This window comes from Aspergillus puulaauensis, chromosome 1 (assembly GCF_016861865.1).
Source record: "Aspergillus puulaauensis MK2 DNA, chromosome 1, nearly complete sequence".
Classification (NCBI taxonomy): Eukaryota; Fungi; Ascomycota; class Eurotiomycetes; order Eurotiales; family Aspergillaceae; genus Aspergillus; species Aspergillus puulaauensis.
In genome coordinates this window covers 314,069-331,106 of record NC_054857.1, presented here as the reverse complement: position 1 = coordinate 331,106, position 17,038 = coordinate 314,069, and the positions used below count along the sequence as shown (strand labels likewise).

The following is a 17,038-nucleotide window of genomic DNA, read 5'->3' as shown; positions in this document are numbered from 1 at the left end:
TTAGTATCTTGTCTCATCGAGGATAGTTTTTCCAAATCTCATTGGTTCAGAAGTCTCTTATTTTGGTTCTTCACGCAAAACTATTTGTACGGGTAAGGCATAGACTACATACATACATCTGAGATAGAATTGGCACCCGACCATGCGTAGTATGCACCAATCAGAATCAGGCTGAAACGTCTGGGTGGCGAAATGGGAATGGGAGAGGGAATCCTAGGGAAACATGATGTCGAAGAAAAAGGGCAATGTAGTATATAAAAAAAGAAATGAAAAGAACATAGATACGAGCGCCGATTTCGCCAATAACAAGACATCAGATCGCCAGCCTGAAGCAAAGGAACGGACCTGATAAAAGCAATTATACCAGTCCATCATACAGCGACAGCGCACTGACAATCGTCTCGTCGCGCTTGCTCCCCTCTTTAAACTCTTCCATGTCGAGGCTGCCGTTCTCGTCCTTGTCCATCATCCGGAAGATCTTGCGAACCCGCTTCTCTGGTGTATCCTCGTCCTCGGGGAGCTTCACCATCGAGCCAACCTACAGGTTGCGGTTAGTAAGCCGCGCCGTTCCGTGCGAGGGCTGCAGAAAGATCAATCCAATATCACATACCATCTTGTAGATCGCCTCGACAATCGCCAGCATCTCGTCATATGTGATCTTCCCGTCGCCGTCAATGTCGTAGAGTTGGAAGGCCCAGTCCAGCTTGTCCTCCATCCTCCCACGCGAGGTAACCGACAGCGCGCAGATGAACTCTTTGAAATCGATCATGCCGCTGTTATCTGAATCAAAGACCCGAAATACATAATTCGCGAATGACGACGGATCACCGAAGGGGAAGAATTTTCGGTAGATGTCCTGGAACTCCTCCTTCGTCAATTGCCCGGACGGGCAATCCTTCAGAAAGCCTAGCATGACGCGTCGTCAGCAACCACCTTGTCACGAATATATGAACCCTTTGGCTATATCACTATTCATCCGCAACATCACGTACCCTTATACCATTGCTGCAACTCCTTTTTGTCGAAATGCGTCGCTTTCTGAAGCTCTTCAAGCTGGCTCGGGGATAACTTTGACTGCCTGGGCGGCGTGACAGGGCTGTTAGTCCTCGTAGATAAACAAACGACCGTCCAGGCAACAGCAAAAGAATCCAGCTAGTCTTGTGGCAGTGCAGGCCATTGAGTTCCCCACACAGTGCTAAAGCTTGTTTGTCTGGAAGGGAGAGGGGGAAGAGAGAGCGGTTGGCCCGAGGCAATGAAAACTTACGACTTGCCCATGATCAATCAATTCTGCGGGAGGGCTGTTTCAGCAATATTGCAAATCCTGTGTCGAGACAAGGTCCGGACTAACTGAGGCTCACGGTTTGTCATGCGACAGGAGTGTTTGGCGTCGGTTGGAAATGCGGAAGGCCGCGGGGTAAGGGAGTGGGAGTGCGAACTGATAAGATCGGTGCACCGGCCGCCTGGGTGTGGAGGGGCTGGGGCAAATACGAAAAGCGAGCGAGGGCTGCAAGCCAAAACAAACAGGCTGTCACAACGAAGGGATTTGAAGCGAAAAATCGGCGTAGTAGAGTCAATCTGACCTGTAAAAGAGAGGTTGGAGAGATTATGGCACCCGAGTACACTTGCTCGCAAGAAGCTTCCCTGAACAGGTCCAGAACCCCGGGCGGCTTGGCGCGCTCTCCATCGATCGTATCGCCAACACCAGCCAGCTGGCACAACCTGAGTCAACTTTATTCGAGCCTCCAAGTCCAAGACTGCTGGCCTGATGATCGGCAGCCTAGCTTTTTGCCATACGCTGCCTCTCGGGCTGAAAAAGGAATACTAGTAACAGTACGGTCTGAATGCTTCTACATATTGTACATATCCTCTTACCAACGCAAACAACAGGACTCAAAACGCCATTCTCGCACCCACATTATGTACAGGGCATGGCATTTACAAGACAAAAAAACAGAAAAAGGACATGCATAAACAAGCGCTTAAAGAACCCCGATATGGATGAGTCAAAAGCAAACCTCTACCGTGCCACCGCGCAATCACCGATGATAGAAGTAATTAGTCGACCTTGATCGAGCCGTAAATGCGTTGCACAAAGAGCCAACTGGCAAAGAAACCGATCGCGCCTAATTAAGATTATCAGCGAATTGCCAATTCCGATAAATCCAGAGGAGATACATACCGGTAAGGATAAAGACGATGAATCCGATCAATGCCGAGTAGCCCACGTAGAGCACAGCCCCGGTGAGACCGCCGAAGCTTACCCTGGTGGCCCAGAAAAGAAGAGCGTTAAGGAAGACATACAGACCGGTCATTCCTGCGCCTGCAAAAGCTCGCCAGTGCCACCTGTAGTTTTCAGCGCAAAGGAGGAAGTATACCAGCAAGACTGTCGTGGCAGCGGTGGTGACAACCATCAAACCGTAGCACAGGAACAGAAATCCAAACATGTAATAGATCTTGTTGGTCCACAGAGATGTCATGATGAAGTACAGCTCCACAAAAATAGCGCCGAATGGGAGGATACCAGTCAAGAAAAGCGATGGAACTGTCTTCAAGCTACCTCTCATGGGCGGGATTTGCCGAGGGATTTGGTTGGTTTTTGTTGGGCCCTCAATAATCTATATGACCGTTAGAAGGCTATTTAGGTGCATGTGTTGGCTCGTTCACTTACCTGCTGCTTGAACCCAAGCCAGCTACCGGCAACACTCAATGGCACGCTGATAACGAACCAGATCAACACGAGCGCAAGCATTGTGCCGAATGGCACAGCACCACTTGAGCCCTTGGCCCAAACAAATAGGTTGAGCAGGAAAAAGACGCTGAAGATGAACGCTGGGACCAGTACGGGGGTCATAATAATGTTACGTTTCCAGGCTTCACCACCAAATGATTTGTAAACCCTCGATGAAACGTAGCCTCCGATGAATCCAAAGAGTGTGTAGATAAGGAGGATAGCAGTTGCAAGGAAACCTCGATTGGCAGGGGACAACAGGCCAAACATCGCAAAGACTGTGCAAGGAGTTAGCAAGCAATACGAGTGTGCCATAGTATTGAGAACGTACCAACAGTGGCGCCGGTCATCATGAAAAGTTGGGCTCCATTTCCGACAAGCACACTGAGAAGCAAAGGTGACTTGGGACATCGGAAGACATCGCCATGGACCAGCTTCCAGCCCGAATCTTCCTGGATCCCGTCCTCGACAGCGGCGGATGTTCCGTCCAAATCGTCCAGGTTAAACGAATCCAGGCGGTTATACCGAGCAATATCCTTTTTGAGAGCACGAACAAGAATCACGCTGACCATTCCGACGAGGAAAATAACGAAGACAGCCGCGTTGACAAGTGAGAACCAGTGAATTTTCGGATACTGCACCTTCAAGTATTTGTCCCATCGAGTTGCCCACGGGGTGGCTGACTCCCGCCAGCTCACACTGTAAGTCCAAGTAACCTTTGTCTCGCCATCGTTGTCCAAATATATTGGGTCGCCTTCATCGCACGTTGCCGTTCCATCTTCGGAGACCCGCGAGCCGCTCCGGGAACTTGGTTGGACTAGCACACCAATGACTCGATACTTTTGCTTGTTTCCAACGTTCACGGGGTGGTAGTCAACCAAGATATCAAAGTGGTTGTGCAAGACAGGCCGTTCGGCCTCATCAAGTTCACCAAGGGCAAAACCAGGGCTATAAGCCTGAGGCTCATTCCCAAGATTCTGCTGAGCGGCCGGCAGCCCGTCCACCAGCCAGTTGATATTGTATCCCTGCCCGATCTTCTGGTTGGTAAACGTGGCGCTTCTGGCATCAAACGTAGCCTCCTGACAAGTCGCTTTGCAGGTCTCATCCTTGCGCATGCTCAACCCCAATGGTGAGGTTTGGATCCTGTCTCCGAACAGGATGCTCCCCAGCGACTCTCGAACATCCTTTGGGCCATTTTCTGGAACACAAAACCGGAAAGCTGGGTGATAATAGTCGTATGAGAATACAGAATGTAGCTGCTCGTCCTGCTGGGCTATCCCGGGGGTGAGATGGTTCACGTAGAGAGGTACGGACTGGCCATCATCGTATGAGGTGGGTGCTACACCTGGAAGATAGAAAGCCGCAGACAGCGTGGGGGCTGTTAGGAGAAGGTTAATTAATGGCGACGTCCGCCTGTCGAACCGCATTGCGGATGTCTTCTGAAAAGGAAAAGGCTCGATTAGCTTGGAACAGTCGTTTCGAGATTAGTCCAGTCGAGGGATAGACCGTGTTTAGTCAACATACAGTCTACAGCTTTCGCACCACTAATAATCAAAGGTTCCTGGGATACAGATCTAAGAATGGCACCCCTAGCTTGCAAAGAAAGGAAAAGATTTCAAGAGCAGTGTCGACAGAAAGGTGTCGTAATCAAGAAGCCTAGCGGACACATCCGCAACAGCAACAAGGCAGTCGGTTTAGTCACGTGATTCAGCCTAGAGCCGGCCTTCACGTGCCGATAAGATAGCTATTGAGTTTTTTTTTTTCCTTAACGAATCTCGGACTCTTGAAAATTCCAGGCACAGCATATCAATCAACAATGGCACTGGTAGCTTCACAATCACAGCAGCCCGAGCTGCAAAATATATCAGACTTATTGGAAAGTCTCACCGCATCTCTTTCCTCCACTGGAACGTCGCTACCGAGCAACAAACGCGAATCGCCTACGGAAGTTTCGATCTTACCCCCGCAAGATGGCATTTCGCTGCTCGACACCAAATGCGATTTGCTGCTTTCGTACCTTCAAAACCTCGTTTTTCTAATGCTTCTTCAACTGAGGGAACTACCTTCGAAAGGTGATTCAGCAGAGGAAGATGGCGATTCCGAGTCGAGCCAATCAATTCGGGCACAGGTCACCAATAAATTAACCGAATTGCGAACATATTTGGATCGCGGTGTCCGTCCACTAGAGGGGAGGCTGAAGTACCAGGTTGATAAGGTGATCAAGGCGGCCGAGGAAGCAGAAAGGGCAGAGAAGGATGCGCAGGCTACCAAGCCCAAGCCGAGCAAATCTAAAAGCCATGACGAAAGCGGCAGCGAGGGTGAATCAGTATCAGAGAACGCCAGCAGCGACGAAGAGGATGACAGCGAAGAGGACGAAGACATTGACGAGATGGCATATCGGCCTAACGTGTCGGCATTCTCGAAGAAGGTGGAACCCGAGGCCAAGGTTGACAAGAGTGCGCGGAACGCTACGAGTGATGGCATTTACCGACCACCGAAGATTATGCCGACCGCAATGCCTACTACTGAACGAAAGGAACGCAAGGAGCGACCCACGCGCAGGTCCAACGTTATTGATGAGTTCGTCAGCGCTGAGATGTCTTCGGCGCCGATGGCCGAGCCAAGTATTGGTAGCACAATCGTTAATGGAGGAAGATACTCAAAGAGCAAGAAAGAGAGAGAGCACGAGGCCGAGCGTACTCGTTACGAAGAAACCAACTTTGTTCGTCTCGCAGGCGACAACAAGAAGGAGCGAGCCAAGAAGGCCGCGTCTCGTCGGGCTGAAGGTACTTTCGGAGGCGAGGAATGGAGAGGTCTTACTGAAGGCGCGGATCGTATCTCAAGACTTACGAAGAGGGCCAAAGGAAGCGGAAATGCGCTCGAGAAAAGTCGGAAGCGCAAGCCCACCGAGGACGGACAGCGTGGCGATGGCGTCGGAGTCGGCCAGATATTTGAGAAGCGACGGAAGAAGGTTGAATCTTGGAAACGGTAGCTTGTCGCTGTCTCAGGAGTTAGGAGTCAATTATCTTGCTTGGATATTCGGAGCACATCCTTGTGCTGCTGTTACATGTTTTATAGATTACCCTTTGCATGAGCGTTTTGGCTATCGCCAGCCACGCGATATTAAACAATTGCAGAGTACCATCACCTTACAAGTTCAATTGTTTCTATCGAATAACATACATACATTCTGCCCCGAAAGGGCTGAATCTCAGAACCTGAGTCAAGAATTCTTGGTAGCTCTCAACTTTCACGTGGGAGTTATCAACCACTATGACATCATCCCCTCCGTTTCCATTTAACCACCTCCCAGCCCTCAGTAAATTTCAATGTCCCTAAATTTCTAAAATCAAATCATATCGACAAGATGGAAAACCCAGGTCAGTATAATCAATCTATTCGACTTTTCCAACGCTTCCACGTCATGTCAAACCCCAGCTGAATATCCCCAATTTCACGCCCAACTCTTAACTAACGCATCTCAATAGTCGCTGAAATTCCAACTGTTATTCACCTTCTTACTCAATCACCACCTTCTCTTCAAGAAGAGACAATCGACCGATTTTTTACCCCTGATGCCTCATTCGTGCACCCATTCTGTCGCATTTGGAGGCACAATGGCAGCCGATGGGGAGTGAAGAAGATATACCAATGGTACAAGATCATGTCGCCGCATATAGAGCTGGACGTTGGATCTGTTGGTATGTATCCTCCGTAATTTCCTGATTAGCCCCTGTTGTTTATTTTTCAAGTAAAAGGATAGTGGATGGATGCTAACGAACCCATTTATAGCATATGATAAAGAAAACCTAAAGCTCTACGTCACCATCTTCCAAATATTCTCCATCTGGCTCGTTCCATTCTACTCTGCGCCTGTATCCCTCACGACCGTTCTGGACCTCACGACGGACCCTGGTGAGGAAAAGAAGGATGCAACGCGAGGCGAGGGTACAAAACGGTACTATATCCAGAAGCAGGAAGACTTTTACCAGCCGCAGGAGTTTATCAAGTTTGTTATGCCCTTTGGAGGGAGTCTTCTTGTTGCGATGTGGCATGCATTTGCTAGCCTGTTTTCTATCATTGGGGTCTTTGCCTTGTGGCCGATTATGTGGGCGGAGGAGAGGGGGTTTTTCGACTATAACTACCGCGTTGCGAATGGGGCCCGGGAGGGGGTTGTTGACGTTCTGAATAATCATGTTCAGGACCTTAAGGTTACATAAAGGAAAGATGGTAACTTTTTGGATGTCTTTGGTGCATGCTAGCCTATATAATAGTTCGAATACAATGTTCATTATATTTTGACATAGCCATAGCAGATCTGTCAGAATGTCGTTGAACAAACTCGTCTTTGTCTGGAGCTCAGCGGACAATCAGTAAAGTCTGCTCTGATTTCATAAACCTAAGCAGTTTAGGTAGAGCGCTGCTTCCTCAAAGTGTTGCGGAACGCTTCTTCCTGCTTCACCACCTGGGCTGGTAGACCTCTACCAATACCAAACAAAACGAAAGGTGCCCACTTCCATCGGAAGGGGTTGACAAGAATGACAAACACAAACCAGTAGATCAGCTCAGTGTAGGTGAAGAAGTCGAAGGCACCGACAGGAGAGAGGCGCTTCATAAAGCGGGTGAAGTCAATCCAGGTCTTCATGCGCCCTTCAGTAGGGCGCGACAACGGGTCAACGAGAAACATGAGTAAAAACCGTGTATAGATGCCAATGTGCATATTTCCAACAGTGCCGATTGCGTTGACATAGGTGCTGTTGTTGGCGCAGATGGTGGGGTACATCGGAGGGAATACTTGCAGATACCAGCTAGGTGGGCCATATGGATCCTCGAAGGCATCTTCAGGAAGGAAAGAAAGCGAAGGGCGCTTGAAACCGGTTGCCATGATAATAACTTCGCCTGGGACAACGGATTCGCGTCCAGGGCCGCCTTGGGGAACCCCCTTGGTCCTGAAGTTGAACAAGATGCCATCTTCCTTGACAGACATAATATCACCGCGAAGCCACCGAGCCTTGCCCTCGCGGATCTGATCGAAGAGTTCACTGTTTGCCATCGGTGTCTGTGTAAAAAGACCACTAGAGGGAGCAATGTCTTGGAGATCGCGATAGAAGAACTTATGTAGGAGGCTTTCTGGGATCCAGGATAAGAACGTCTCCTGGCCGAAAATGTTCATTGCCAAAAGAGACTGAACCCAAACGTTTCGTGGAATGATCCATTTGTCGGAACGTGATAGAACATCGATCTCAGAAGCGCCAGACTTAACAGCAAACTCCAGAGCCTCAATAGCACTTGCACCGCCACCAACAATGAGTATCTTCTTGTCCTTGACGTCTTTGCCGTCCAGCTCCGACGAATGGTAGATTGCGCCTCCAAAGTCTTTCTGGTCGGGCAAAGTAGGCATTTTCGGATCACCGCAGACTCCAACAGAGGCAACGACACCGTCAAACCGGCCCCATTGGTCTTCGTCATTGTTAATTATCCATTTGCCGGTCCTGGTCTGTTTGACGGACTGGACGGGAGTGTCGAAAACGGTACGATCCTCAAGCTTATACCGCTTCCATACATCAATGATCTGATCGCGGACCTCTTCTTGGGTGGGATAAGCAGTATCGTAGTGCACTGATGGGTGGAAGCGGTACATTATGCTGTGAATCTGAAGCGACGAAGTCGAATTGACTCGCTGTCTACCATCAGTAAATGCTCAATTGCAAAGATCAAGATAAACTCACACTCCAGATACCGCCTAGACCTTTATCTTTTGGTCTGCCTTCAAACAGCTGAACGTCGAAGCCATGGCCGACACAGTGCGCAGCTGCAGACACTCCTGTCAAGCCGGTACCAATTACTGCGACTCTCTTCCTAGGAAAATCATTGACAATTGGGCTTGACGGTGGGGGACTTGGGGCAAAGACCCAATTGAGGAGGTGTTGGAGAAGCAGGTAGAGAAAGGTGTAAGTCTGAAGAAAGGGATTGCTAATGAAGGTTGAGAGAGAAGACTGGGAGCTGCTCGTGTTGGGCATGATGGTTTCACATGTGATAATTGAAGTATAGGGAGCAAATGGGTAACGTGGGGAGTGGAAGTCCCAGCGAGGCGTAGGGAAAATGCGTCGCTATGCAGGAGCAAGCTTGGATCGAAGAATTTGCTTAGGAAACCCCGGGGGAAATTGACGGAAAACCCCTCTACTTAAAAAGTGCTGGGAACAGGATCCAGGCTCTGGAGAGGTGGTGTTGCTGTTTTATTATGACGTATGAGTGGATCAGCCCAGCCGACACAATTACGTTTACTACACCATGTGCAACGTGCTTGCGCTATCGGAAACCATGATTAGGATATGTCCTGATTCTTCTTTTCCTAGACGTAATTGTAACGTCTATCCTTGCATTGGAAACTGATTCTTGTTGAAACTGAAGCTCAATATGAGCTGTTATGCTACATATATATTCCATGCACCACATCAAGATTCTCAAACAAAATGTTCAAATACTAGGGGGATAAGTGAGAATCCTAATCTTCCCAGGCGACCAGAATACGAGCTTTTGGCCACAAATAATTTTGAGTACCTTGAATTCACATGCTTGGTCAAGAACACAGATGGTTCCAAGTTCTTTATGCATGTGGATCCGCGGGCGGGCGGGCGCCTTTTGGTATAATCCCGATCCGGACTAGCGCCCCTCATGCGGAGTTCTCGCGAGGTGAGAGCTTGAAAGTTGATCCTGGCACCTTTGAGCTCCTCACCACGAGTTTCCCACGCGACAATCGCGTCGTCCTCGAAATCTAGATCTATTTCGCGACGCACGGGAAAATTCGAAACCACCCCTTTTGAACATGCGCGAGCTCCGATAATTTCGCCTTCTACGCTCCCAGCGCGAGATTCGAGCTTCTATGACAACGGCATCACCCTAGTCACCAGGCCCTCCTTTCACCCCACGACCCGCCTCCTACGGACGATACGATGGCGTTCCAAGGCACTCCTGTCCTTGACCGGTTTATCACATCACTGGCCGAGATAGTTAGAGACCGGGATGGCGCCAAACTCCAAGACTTTTTGCAGATCGAACCGCCGCTACCCGACGTGTACGGACGGATGGTGGTTGAACTGCAACACAGATACCCCAATGGATCACCAAAAGAAGCGGATCTGTTACGGCGCTGCGAAGGATTGGTGCCCAAATCTAAAGGGGGGAGCTCATGGACTGCTTTCCCAACATTCATGAAGCTGTACTTCTCCTTCCTGCGCGACGTGAATGTCGAGAATTTGCTTGAGACATATGATGTGTTGAAAGGGCTCCTAAAGTGAGTTTGATACCTCAAATGATACTCACTGCCTTGTATACTGACTGCTTTGCTCTATATCAGCCAATGCGTCATGGCACTTGGTGACAGCCAATTCGGTATCGTTGTCTTGCCCACCGTACTTTACCTCTCCAAAGTTCTGGCAAAGCTGGCCATGGGACTAGATCGCCGACCTGAACTGGTTGCACACTTGTTGAGACTAGAGGGTGGTGCAGATCAGGATGAGAGCACCGAGAAGGTCACATTAGTGGAGAAGTCCGCGAATGTGGTTCGAGAGGCCTTCATTAAATGCCTGACTGACCGCAGCGGCACACCTGGAGTCCACGGGAAGCCCGAGGGGAAGCGTGTTGGGATCTATCTGATGGCTAACTTGTGCCTCAAGCTTCTTTTTCAGGTGCGACGATCCTCGATGCATTTTTGGTGAACGGCCACTGACACTGATTTCTAGTGTGGCAAGCTTCGAAACGCAGAGCAGATGTTTGCAAGCATCACTGCTCAATCCCCGCCACTGAAATACTTTCCCGCCGGTCAGAGAGTCACCTACCTGTATTACCTTGGACGCTACTTGTTCTCGAACAACCTGTTTTTTCCGGCCCAGATTGCGTTGCAATCCGCTTACGACCAATGTCACCATCAAGCCATAAACCAGAAACGACTCATTCTCACATACCTCATCTCGTGCAATATTGTAATGGGCCGCTTTCCATCCCTAAATCTACTACAGCGACCCGAAGCACAGGGGTTAGCTGACAAGTTTATCCCGCTTTGCCAACTTATTGCCCGCGGAGATTACATTGCCTTCAGAGACCACCTTAGTATGAATTCACCAGCCACTGAATGGTTTGCCCGAAAAGGCATCCTGCTCCCATTGCGCAACCGATGTGAAATCATCGTATGGCGCTCTCTTGCACGGAAGGTCTTCATACACGGTGGCTTTCATGGAGAGCCCCAGGGTCAAACCCAGAGAGGGCCACCTCCATTCCTGTACCTCAACAAACTTGAAGCTGCCGTACGATGGCTACAATCCCAACACCCTTCATCATCCACGATGCCAACAACATCCCCATTCGCAAACAACCTACAAAAACCAGCGAACAAGAGCTCCTACGGGTCACAGGTCGTGTCAGTAGCCCCTGACCAGGACTTCGTTTCGCTTAACGACCCTGTCACGAACGGAAATGGTCCCGACCCGTCCCTCCTATCCAAATACTCTGACTACCTTTGCCCCGAGGGCTCCTTCGACCCAAAAGGGGAGTGGCAATCGAATCCATCCAGAACCCTGGTCGATGGGGCCCTAGACTTAGACTACAGCCAATACGAACTGGACCCATACGCGGAAGGATTCGACGAAGAATCCGACAAACCATCTACACTGTTGCGTGAAATTGAATCCATACTCGCCTCCCTCCTGACTCAGGGTCTTATGCGTGGGTACCTCACACATCGGAATCCGCGATTCGCTATCCCCGGTGCGCGACTGCGTGGTGCTTTGCCCACGGGGTTCCCCAATGTATGGCAAACCATATATGCTCGTGAATCGGAGGACACGGGTGTCCCGGGCTGGGTTCAACCCCCTCCGACTATGGCTATTGGTGGTGCCGCCGCTTTAGCTGCCGGAGGAAGAGTGGTGAACCTCTCTGGTGCCAAACCTGTTGGTGTTCAATAATCAATCTGCAATCAGAGACAATTTTCCCCGTCAATACCCAACTTCTACAAATCAGGAAGTGGCAGAATTGCTCATCAGATGAATCGATTTCTTGATTCGGATACCCGAAAATCTAAATAAATGTGTATAGACGAAATCTCTACGATAATGATATCCATCCTTTTTACCAATAGCACCTCATTTAGACCGTCATGTCACGCATGGCCAGAATATCTACCAAGTGGTAGCCAATAAGTAGATCTCCTATCGTATAGTCGTAAATTATCTCTAGCCCTGAATATGCTCACGCCTTCTCTTCGATGACAATCCTGCCCTCCAGCCGGGGCGAAATTCCTGGCGTCCAAGTCGGTGTAAATGGATCGTCCTGGTTCTCCTGGTCCATAGTCGAGCTGATCCCTACCTTGCGCAACCAACGGCGCGTCGCCCAGCGCGCCAGCCGTAGTCGGGACTCCTCGTCTTCTGCTGACCGCGCGGGAAGGGTGACATAGTTGGTGATGGGCCGCGGAGAGATAAGGATGTCCGGATCTTCGTCAGAATCCGAGTCCATTGAATCGTCTATCGCCGGCCCTTTTGCTTCTTCGCTTACGGCTTGCGTCCGAGCTTCGGCGAAGCGGCCGTAGTAATAGTGCTGTTTGCGTTGCATGGGCGGGCGTTGTGAGTGGCTGGGGACCTTCTCTGCGTTTGGCGATGGAAGGGCGGACGGTGGTTTTAGGAAGCCACTGTCTTGCATGTTCTTCTGCACGTCGGCCCAATGCCGGGTCATGCTCTTTCCCAGGCGTTGCCATTTACCTAGGACCTTTAGACTTAGGAAATATTGTCGTATTAATGTGCTGATGAGAGTTCCGCTTTCTTCGTCGACGAGCTCTTCTACCTCGCCGCCTTCGGATTGAACGAGAAGGGATTCGAAGCCGTCTTTCCCGCGTGCCATGTAGCCTCTGGTAGCTAGTGTATAGCTCTGTTCAAAATCAATCGGTTTCCCGCCTACCTTGGCCCAGTTGATGCGAGAGCCGGTAGGCGCGGATGGGTTGAAACTAAAGGTGATATTGGAAACCTGCGTGAAGCGGCCTTCCAGGGCCGGAAGTTGGCTTACGCCGTTTTCCAGCGCATCAAAAAGGGCCTTGCCTTTCAGGCGTAGTAAAACGACAGGATCTTCGAAAGGAAAACAGTTCAAAACATCGCGGAGACGGAGTACCCCAGGAGGGTATATTTGGTCACCACGAATAGTACCTCCTGCCATTAACGCACAGTCAGCGCGATAATAGAAGCGCATCAGATCGCAGGCAAAGTTGCCCAAGTTGGACTCTCGGCAGCGTACGGTAGAGAATCGTCCATCAAGGGGGCGGACGGTATATCCAACGGGCTTATCTAACTTAGCCTTTAGGCTACTTGTAAGCTTAGCGACTAGAGCTATACTTGATGGGTCCTCGGGGATCGATCGGTTCATGTCCCGTCGAATGATATTAAAATCCCAGCCTGAGCCGTCTGCTTTCCGGAAGGCCTCGATATAGCTCAGCTGCTTGAAGTCGGTACCTGATCGTAATACGTGAACGCCATTCAGGAATGCATGGCCGTAGAAATGGTCATGACCTCCTAAGATAATATCTATCATCCCATGGGGGATGTTCTCTGCTAGTTTATGGTCATTTGGCTCTCGTTGGTGCGTAACAGCAATGATTATTTCTGCTCCTTGCTCTCGTAAACCCGGGACTAGCTCGATCGCGGTCTTTGAAGCGGATTGATAGATAAGATCAGGAGGAAGGGAATTGATCGTTCCTAGCCTGTAGAGACGAAAAGATTAGTTCCATATTCGCATAATATAAGACATGTAGGGCGCACCATTCGCGTTCCCCCAGACCGATTACTCCCACTTTGATCCCATTGGAGGATGTCAGCATGCATGTCTTCTCGCAGTTTGCAATCGGCACACCCTCGCCCAGTGCTGGATCTAAGACATTGGCCAAAAGCCAAGGGAATTGGCACTGGTCGCGCAAATGGCGGAATTGCGCAACGCCGAAATCAAGATCATGATTCTACCAAGAGTCAGACAATCACGTTGACACGATTCCACAACCATCAATTGGGACCGGGATCCACTCACGCCCATGCAAGCTACATCTGTTCCTGCTTTATTGAGGAAGGGAACCATATGCCTCCCTTTTGTAACGGTACTCTCGAGACTGGGATTGAACGCATCGCCGGAGAAGAAGGTGAGGGGTGCGGGTTGGCCGTCGAAGCTGGAATGCGATCGGTAGTGGTTTATGATGGTCTGGAAGCGCGGGGCGCCGCCTGCTGGCTCGGCAGAACCTGGCCTTTAAGCATCAATTAGTCCCATACGGAAAGGCATAGGAAACAAAGGATATAGAGTATTGACACACTCAACGTGATAGACGTCATTGTAGTGGATAAGGCGGAGGTCGGGGACGCCGGTTCTTTCAGAAGAATAGGTCACGGATGAACCATCGGTTTCAATGGAAGCCATGCTGGGCGCGTATATATGCAAAAAAGGGCGGAGTGCTCCTGGCTACGCAGCAACGAGGGAGAAGACTAAGGAGGGGGGTGGGTGGATAGAAGGAATCATTGTTTGGAGTCTTGGACACGGTGAGCACGCGGGAGCTGCGGGACAATTGCTGTCAGGCACTCAGGCACCGAGGCGTGCCCCGCCAATCAGCAATTACGTATTGCGGAGGATCGACCAGGCTACTTTAGTGGAAGAAGGTTATTATAGATGCAAATATTCCTATTGGGGGGCGTTTTTGTACAGCGTGAATTGAGATGATATAAGCGAGTCATAACTCAAAGACCCAGTCTGTCAACTAGACTGCCCTGAAATGCCAAATCGTTTCAGTCATTATACGTAAATGTCGTGAGGCACCTAAAGCCTAACTGGGCTGGTGTGAGAGAGGTATGCAATAATAACAACAGGGAGTGGTGTCCATAAGACAAATTCATAGTGGTCTCTCAGCTACTGTCCAACGCCGATTTGAATGAGCGGACCGCTCTTTGTTAAGCGGTGCACTTCGCCAGAGACCGCGTTGGGACGGTGTTCGCTGCGGTAGTGGTCCTGACGGTGTTGACTCCCCAGAAGTCGGCCCAGGGTTCAAGCTGAGACCGTCCATCCCTGAAAGTGATGACGGGGGTGGAGAGACAGGACTTCCAAAATTGGGAACCAGATCGTCGGCCGTATCGCGATCGCCTGAAACAGAGCTCCAGAGCCCCGAAGAGGCCCGAGGGGTTGTCCAGGAGTGCAAGCCCATACCGGGTTTTAGAGACGGGCTCAGTAGAATGGGGCCTGAGGAGATTGTCGAACGATGTCGATATGAAGGAATGGAGGGAGGTGGTGTACTGCTCGTGATGGGAGAGCGGATCGAGGCACTCGGACTTGTTCCGGGTCGCAAATGATCTGTTGATGCGACGTCGACTAGGCTGTAATCTTCCGGCCCGGATATCTTACTGCGCGAGTCATATACCTTTGTTCGCCCGTAGATCGATGATGTCTCTCTCATACAGTCCTTACGAACAGCGAGTGTGAGAGAAGCTGTGGCGACGTTTACCAGCGTTGGCTGACCCGATAGCGCACCTATCAGCGCATTGCAACCGGCTCCGTGAGTCACGATTATTAAAATGGTGTCGCCCGCAGAATCCTCCACTTCATCCTGTCCCAAGAACTGTAACTGCGAGCGGGTCCGGCGATGAAGAGGTGCTGTCGAAGCATCATCGTTTTCGTACCATGAGATCATCCGCTCAATACCGTTGCTAAAGCGCGTAAGCATGGTACTCCATTCATCGCCATATTCACCTCCACTGCCCCAGTTCTGCGGTTCACGCATGCTATCCCACTGATAGTCAACCAGGACGCAAGCATCACGCGCATGTGTTACGTAACCGTCTGGAATAGGATTTGAGGGCGAGATCGCGTAACTTGGGATAGGTGGTGAGTATGCCGCGTCAGGAACGGCGGGAATATCTGTGTTGACCTTCAACATTCGTCGGCCCCATGGGGTGTGTATTGCCTTCAGAGAATCGTAACTACCAGCACGATTCCTTTGTCCCGGGTTGGTGGGAATGGGCGCCGACTCGGTTTCATTTTTGGGTTCTTCTTCCTCCTGGCTGGGATTCGGACTACTCCAGCCGCTAGGAAAATGGCGCGAGGTTGGAGTAGCATGTTTGTCGGCCGCTGGGATGATGCTGTCATCACGGCGCAAGAGTTCTGTCTTTGCGGCCGCAACCATTCTCTCTGACTTGGGAGGAGGAATAATGCTCTCGAAGTACTCGGGGTTCAGCCATTCTCCAAGACAGGCGTCAACGCGTAGAAGGGACCGAGGGTTATTTTTAGAGTGAGTCGCTGATCCGGCACTGGCTATTGACTCGGGTATAGCAGGATTGTTGTTTGAACTGGGTGACGTTGGAAGTCGTGACCCATGTAGGGATTCTAAATCGGTATAGTTTTGGTTGATACCGGAGCTAATAGCGATGGCCGTTTGCACGCAGCGCAGGAAAGGGGAGGTATGGAGGATGACTCTCGGCTTCTGTTTTCGTTCTCGAGGACGATGAGCTTGGAGGTGCGAGTCTTGCGCATCGTGCGTCGATCCGCCTAGTTGGTCCTCCAACAAACGCACCTCGTTGATGATTCGTGACCCAAGAGCGCGCGACTGGAGCCAGCCTCCATACGATAAAGGTGGGTCATAGGGCGTTGAAGAAGTCAAGTGCCAGTCTTTGTTGGCAGCATCTAGACGCGCACCGTGCCTATTTTGAACAGTGAATCAGCATTGATCAGGGTCATAAGGTGAGAGATGGTATTGCATACCGAGCGATGATTATAGCCGCTGGAGGTTTGCCCATGATTGCGTTATAGGAAACAACGAGAAGTGAAATTGGGTCAAGGAAATGATCGGCCTACAAAGACAAGGGAAAAAAGAGGGGAGAGCTGGCACCAAACAGGCTGCCAGAATCAATGTAACTGGTAACGCTTGCTGTACCTAGGCGGGGTAGAGAAATGTCAGAGCATTCTCACTTTCTGTTTGTCAGGGCGAACGCGGAGACACAGAGACACGAGGCCTGCAGCCCACGAATCAGCGGAGACACGAGGATAAAAGTGGCATGATGACAGGTCAGCTACCTGCATAGTTTTGTGAGAATGCAGCTTGCATTATTCATAGAAGACTGGGGAGTTTCTCCGACATCGCGAGCGCAAAAAGGGAACATTCATTTTTCTCTTGGCATTTATGTTGCAAGCATGTGATTGTGATTAGGTCAGCCTGTGGTGACTTCTTGTTAACTTGACTATACACAATGCAGAGCATTCAACCCTCCAGATGGATGGATTGGATCAAAAAGATGTAAAACGAGTGCA

At 50.3% G+C, this 17,038-nt stretch overlaps 8 protein-coding genes across 8 annotated transcripts; 3 read left to right on the top strand and 5 right to left on the bottom strand.

Moving 5' to 3' along the window:
* Nucleotides 1-358: 358 nt before the first annotated feature.
* NCS1 (EF-hand domain-containing protein) lies at nt 359-1,275 on the bottom strand (the record flags this gene model as incomplete). The annotated part of the gene is made up of 4 exons (XM_041697597.1): nt 359-538; nt 611-906; nt 993-1,078; nt 1,265-1,275. 4 exons carry the CDS (start codon nt 1,273-1,275, stop codon nt 359-361), a joined length of 573 nt encoding a protein of 190 aa, XP_041549516.1.
* A 780-nt stretch (nt 1,276-2,055) lies between these two features.
* APUU_10149S (transmembrane 9 family protein) lies at nt 2,056-4,155 on the bottom strand (the record flags this gene model as incomplete). The annotated part of the gene is made up of 4 exons (XM_041697585.1): nt 2,056-2,123; nt 2,180-2,615; nt 2,669-3,006; nt 3,060-4,155. The coding sequence occupies 4 exons, from the start codon at nt 4,153-4,155 to the stop codon at nt 2,056-2,058; spliced, it is 1,938 nt and encodes a 645-aa protein (XP_041549515.1).
* Nucleotides 4,156-4,544: 389 nt separating this feature from the next.
* Nucleotides 4,545-5,720, top strand: lcp5 (small subunit rRNA maturation protein LCP5; the record flags this gene model as incomplete). Its single annotated transcript, XM_041697574.1, has 1 exon — nt 4,545-5,720. One exon carries the CDS (start codon nt 4,545-4,547, stop codon nt 5,718-5,720), a length of 1,176 nt encoding a protein of 391 aa, XP_041549514.1.
* Nucleotides 5,721-6,095: 375 nt separating this feature from the next.
* On the top strand, nt 6,096-6,948 carry APUU_10147A (uncharacterized protein; the record flags this gene model as incomplete). Its single annotated transcript, XM_041697563.1, has 3 exons — nt 6,096-6,108; nt 6,217-6,429; nt 6,521-6,948. 3 exons carry the CDS (start codon nt 6,096-6,098, stop codon nt 6,946-6,948), a joined length of 654 nt encoding a protein of 217 aa, XP_041549513.1.
* A 188-nt stretch (nt 6,949-7,136) lies between these two features.
* APUU_10146S (uncharacterized protein) lies at nt 7,137-8,748 on the bottom strand (the record flags this gene model as incomplete). Its single annotated transcript, XM_041697552.1, has 2 exons — nt 7,137-8,408; nt 8,458-8,748. 2 exons carry the CDS (start codon nt 8,746-8,748, stop codon nt 7,137-7,139), a joined length of 1,563 nt encoding a protein of 520 aa, XP_041549512.1.
* A 933-nt stretch (nt 8,749-9,681) lies between these two features.
* APUU_10145A (uncharacterized protein) lies at nt 9,682-11,688 on the top strand (the record flags this gene model as incomplete). Its single annotated transcript, XM_041697541.1, has 3 exons — nt 9,682-10,022; nt 10,086-10,416; nt 10,471-11,688. 3 exons carry the CDS (start codon nt 9,682-9,684, stop codon nt 11,686-11,688), a joined length of 1,890 nt encoding a protein of 629 aa, XP_041549511.1.
* Nucleotides 11,689-11,971: 283 nt separating this feature from the next.
* On the bottom strand, nt 11,972-14,167 carry APUU_10144S (putative 5'-nucleotidase; the record flags this gene model as incomplete). The annotated part of the gene is made up of 4 exons (XM_041697530.1): nt 11,972-13,466; nt 13,525-13,718; nt 13,787-13,997; nt 14,064-14,167. The coding sequence occupies 4 exons, from the start codon at nt 14,165-14,167 to the stop codon at nt 11,972-11,974; spliced, it is 2,004 nt and encodes a 667-aa protein (XP_041549510.1).
* A 466-nt stretch (nt 14,168-14,633) lies between these two features.
* Nucleotides 14,634-16,527, bottom strand: APUU_10143S (uncharacterized protein; the record flags this gene model as incomplete). Its single annotated transcript, XM_041697519.1, has 2 exons — nt 14,634-16,431; nt 16,493-16,527. 2 exons carry the CDS (start codon nt 16,525-16,527, stop codon nt 14,634-14,636), a joined length of 1,833 nt encoding a protein of 610 aa, XP_041549509.1.
* Nucleotides 16,528-17,038: the final 511 nt, after the last annotated feature.